Source organism: Fragaria vesca, unplaced genomic scaffold (assembly GCF_000184155.1).
Source record: "Fragaria vesca subsp. vesca unplaced genomic scaffold, FraVesHawaii_1.0 scf0513126, whole genome shotgun sequence".
Lineage (NCBI taxonomy): Eukaryota > Viridiplantae > Streptophyta > Magnoliopsida > Rosales > Rosaceae > Fragaria > Fragaria vesca.
This window is the reverse complement of record NW_004443445.1, coordinates 289,182-292,800: the sequence shown is the minus strand read 5'-3', so window position 1 is coordinate 292,800 and position 3,619 is coordinate 289,182. Positions and strand designations below refer to the sequence as shown.

Here is a 3,619-nt window from a genome sequence, read left to right as displayed (position 1 = left end):
GGCACCCCGGCTGCATGTGCACCTTGCAACGCACCTTGCAATGACCCTCCTTGCATTCTTGCGCATGTCGTTGACATCTGCGCATGCCATGCTTAACAATGGCACAAAGCTCACACCCTTCCAAAACATACTCGATACAAAGGGGCCAACATGTGGTCACTTCAAATCGAGAAAAAGAAATGGGTGGACACTTCTTTACTTTTATAGTTCTCTTCGTGGGCTTCTTGTATTTTACCGAGCCTAATAAATTCTCATTTCATTTTCTCAAAATAACATTGATTACTTTCCAAACGATGATTAGAGACAGATTTGAAGCAAACTCCTAACGTTTTGACCCCGTTTTACATGGTAACGCTCTCGGGATCAAACTCCAGCCCCACAATACGGGCCAACAAAATCTGCCATCTAGAATATACTACAGGGTCATATCCGTCATTCCACTCAACTTAGGTCACCACAAGCCGCAGTGAAAAGTAATTCTCCACAGCCGTCTGATCACGATCCAAAGGCTGAGAAATAAACCCTAGTTAACCCAAGCAGTCACTTCTCCTCTTTAAATACACAGCTTTCTCAGTTCATCTCTCACACTCCTCCTCTCACAATACGAAGCCGGCGATCGTTTTGAGACCTCAATTCTCGCCTCCACTCTCGTTCTTCATGTTCGATCTCTCTCTCAGATTCCGTTTTGCTTTTACGATTGTGATTCTGTTCGTTTGATTGTGCACCATTGCTGATTTGATCTGAATTTTGTGATTGTTTTTCAATTTGATTCTTGTTTATTGAAGTCTGAGATGAATCGATAGCCTGGATTTTGATACCTGAATTTGATGCCATGTGATTAGATCTGAATCGATAATTATGTTTAAAGTGTGTACATCGATTTTTACTGTGATGACTGTTGTTCGATCTCATGCAGCATGCAAATTGTTTATTAATAATAATAAAATATTTGGATTATTTGGTTAAATCAATTTGATATGCTCTGGTTGTGGATTATTGAAATTGTTGCGCTTCTTTATCTGGTTTGCCGATTTGAAGCAATATTCTCAGTGTTGAAATGGTTTTCTGCTTTCGATTTGTGAGAAATAATGACTGCATGTGTTGTTGAATTTATGATATTTATTTTGAGTTTTGGTGATTTTGATTGTTGGTAAGGAACCGTGATGAGTCCTAACAGACCTGTAATGATTTTGCGGATATGATCGCAGATTGTTATGAACATCTAAGGGACTGAGTTCTTTGTTTTTAGTTGATTTTGTGTGAGTTGTGGTTTTATTATGATAATTGTGTTCAAGTTTGAAAAAAATATGCTGATTTTTCTGTTATTTTGTGTTTTGATTTCAGATTTCGTGCTAAGAGCTATAATGGGTAAGGAAAAGTCCCACATCAACATTGTGGTCATTGGCCACGTCGACTCTGGCAAGTCGACCACCACTGGTCACTTGATCTACAAGCTTGGTGGTATTGACAAGCGTGTGATCGAGAGGTTTGAGAAGGAGGCTGCTGAGATGAACAAGAGGTCATTCAAGTATGCCTGGGTGTTGGACAAGCTCAAGGCTGAGCGTGAGCGTGGTATCACCATTGATATTGCCTTGTGGAAGTTTGAGACCACCAAGTACTACTGCACTGTCATCGATGCTCCTGGACATCGTGATTTCATCAAGAACATGATTACTGGAACCTCTCAGGCTGATTGTGCTGTCCTCATCATTGACTCCACCACTGGTGGGTTTGAGGCTGGTATCTCAAAGGATGGGCAGACCCGTGAGCATGCTCTCCTTGCTTTCACTCTTGGTGTCAAGCAGATGATCTGTTGCTGTAACAAGGTGAGCCTTTCTAATTCAATTGCTACTGTATCAGTCATTGTGGTTTTTGTGATTGATAATTGTATTTAACTCTGTATTTGAAATGTATGCAGATGGATGCCACCACCCCCAAGTACTCAAAGGCAAGGTATGATGAAATCGTGAAGGAGGTCTCTTCCTACCTGAAGAAGGTTGGATACAACCCAGAGAAGATTGCCTTTGTTCCCATTTCTGGATTCGAGGGTGACAACATGATTGACAGATCCACCAACCTTGACTGGTACAAGGGTCCTACCCTCCTTGAGGCTCTTGACCAGATCAACGAGCCAAAGAGGCCCTCAGACAAGCCCCTCCGTCTCCCACTCCAGGATGTGTACAAGATTGGTGGCATTGGAACTGTGCCTGTGGGACGTGTTGAGACTGGTGTCATCAAGCCTGGTATGGTTGTGACCTTTGGTCCCAGTGGTCTGACCACTGAAGTCAAGTCTGTTGAGATGCACCATGAAGCTCTCCCTGAGGCTCTTCCTGGTGACAATGTCGGGTTCAATGTGAAGAATGTCGCTGTCAAGGATCTCAAGCGTGGTTATGTTGCCTCCAACTCCAAGGATGACCCTGCCAAGGAAGCTGCTAACTTCACCTCACAGGTCATCATCATGAACCACCCTGGCCAGATTGGAAATGGATATGCTCCGGTTCTTGACTGCCATACCTCCCACATTGCTGTGAAGTTTGGTGAGATTTTGACCAAGATTGACAGGCGGTCTGGTAAGGAGCTTGAGAAGGAGCCCAAGTTCTTGAAGAATGGTGATGCCGGTATGGTTAAGATGCTTCCCACCAAGCCCATGGTTGTCGAGACCTTCTCTGAGTACCCACCTCTTGGTCGTTTTGCTGTGAGGGACATGCGCCAAACTGTTGCTGTTGGAGTCATCAAGAATGTGGAGAAGAAGGATCCATCTGGTGCCAAGGTGACCAAGTCTGCTGCCAAGAAGAAGTGAACCGTCATGGTCTCCCCCAAGATTTCCATAGTCTTTCTCAATAAAAAAAAATTTCTTGAAAATTCTATCAAGGTTTCTTTTGCTAGTATGTTGAGTCGGTTTATAGGTCTTAGTTTGTTGCCATCGTTGTTAGGTGTTCATTCCCAGAATTGGGTGCTTGACAGGCGGTGGCGCAAGAGTATGTAGGTGCTTTTGGTTTCGCCAAAGGTGGCTAAGAATTGTGTGGTTTATCTGGATTTTTAAGAACTAAATTTTAATTTTATTTCGTAGTATATTCTGCTTTTTTTTTACTATTTTTGTTACTTTTTATGCTTAATTTCTGTTCCCGTATTCATGCCTTTCACAATAACTCTGTTCCTCTGCGGCTCTGCCTTTGTTCTTTTACTATTTTTGTTACTTTTTAGGGCAAATTACATATAAGTCTACTTTGAGACATTTTTTTCCACATAGATCCATCCGAACATTTTTCCCCACATAAGTCCACCCAAGTCTAAATAAAGTTTTGTATTAAGTATTAAAGTTCAACGTAATTACAGACTGCCATCCAACAAAAAAAATTAGATTTTCTCCTTTATATTTACAAGAATGCCACTAGTGTAAAAAGTCAACAACCACTCTCATTTTGGAACAGTCTCCGGCGGACCTCCGGCGAGATTTCCAGCGGACCTCCGGCGAGGTTTCCGGCCGACCTCCGGCGAAGTTTCCGGCCGACCTCCGGCGAGATTTCCGAACTGACCTCCGGCGAGGTTTCCGGCCGACCTCCGACGATGACAAAAATTACTACTACCAGCTAAAAAAGCTACTACCACCAGCTATAAA

The 3,619-nt window shown here is 42.9% G+C and overlaps 1 protein-coding gene across 1 annotated transcript; it reads left to right on the top strand.

The window, feature by feature from the left end:
* The first annotated feature begins 586 nt into the window (after window positions 1-586).
* LOC101310772 (elongation factor 1-alpha-like) lies at window positions 587-3,071 on the top strand. The gene is made up of 3 exons (XM_004309832.1): window positions 587-659; window positions 1,345-1,826; window positions 1,919-3,071. The coding sequence occupies exons 2-3, from the start codon at window positions 1,365-1,367 to the stop codon at window positions 2,798-2,800; spliced, it is 1,344 nt and encodes a 447-aa protein (XP_004309880.1). The 5' UTR covers window positions 587-659; window positions 1,345-1,364; the 3' UTR covers window positions 2,801-3,071.
* The last annotated feature ends 548 nt before the right edge of the window (window positions 3,072-3,619 follow it).

Coding starts and splice junctions, on each gene's coding strand:
- LOC101310772 (XM_004309832.1), top strand. CDS start 1,365: ATGGGTAAGGAAAAGTCCCACATCAACATTGTGGTCATTGGCCACGTC. Junction 1,827..1,918: donor TGATCTGTTGCTGTAACAAG/GTGAGCCTTTCT, acceptor AAATGTATGCAG/ATGGATGCCACCACCCCCAA.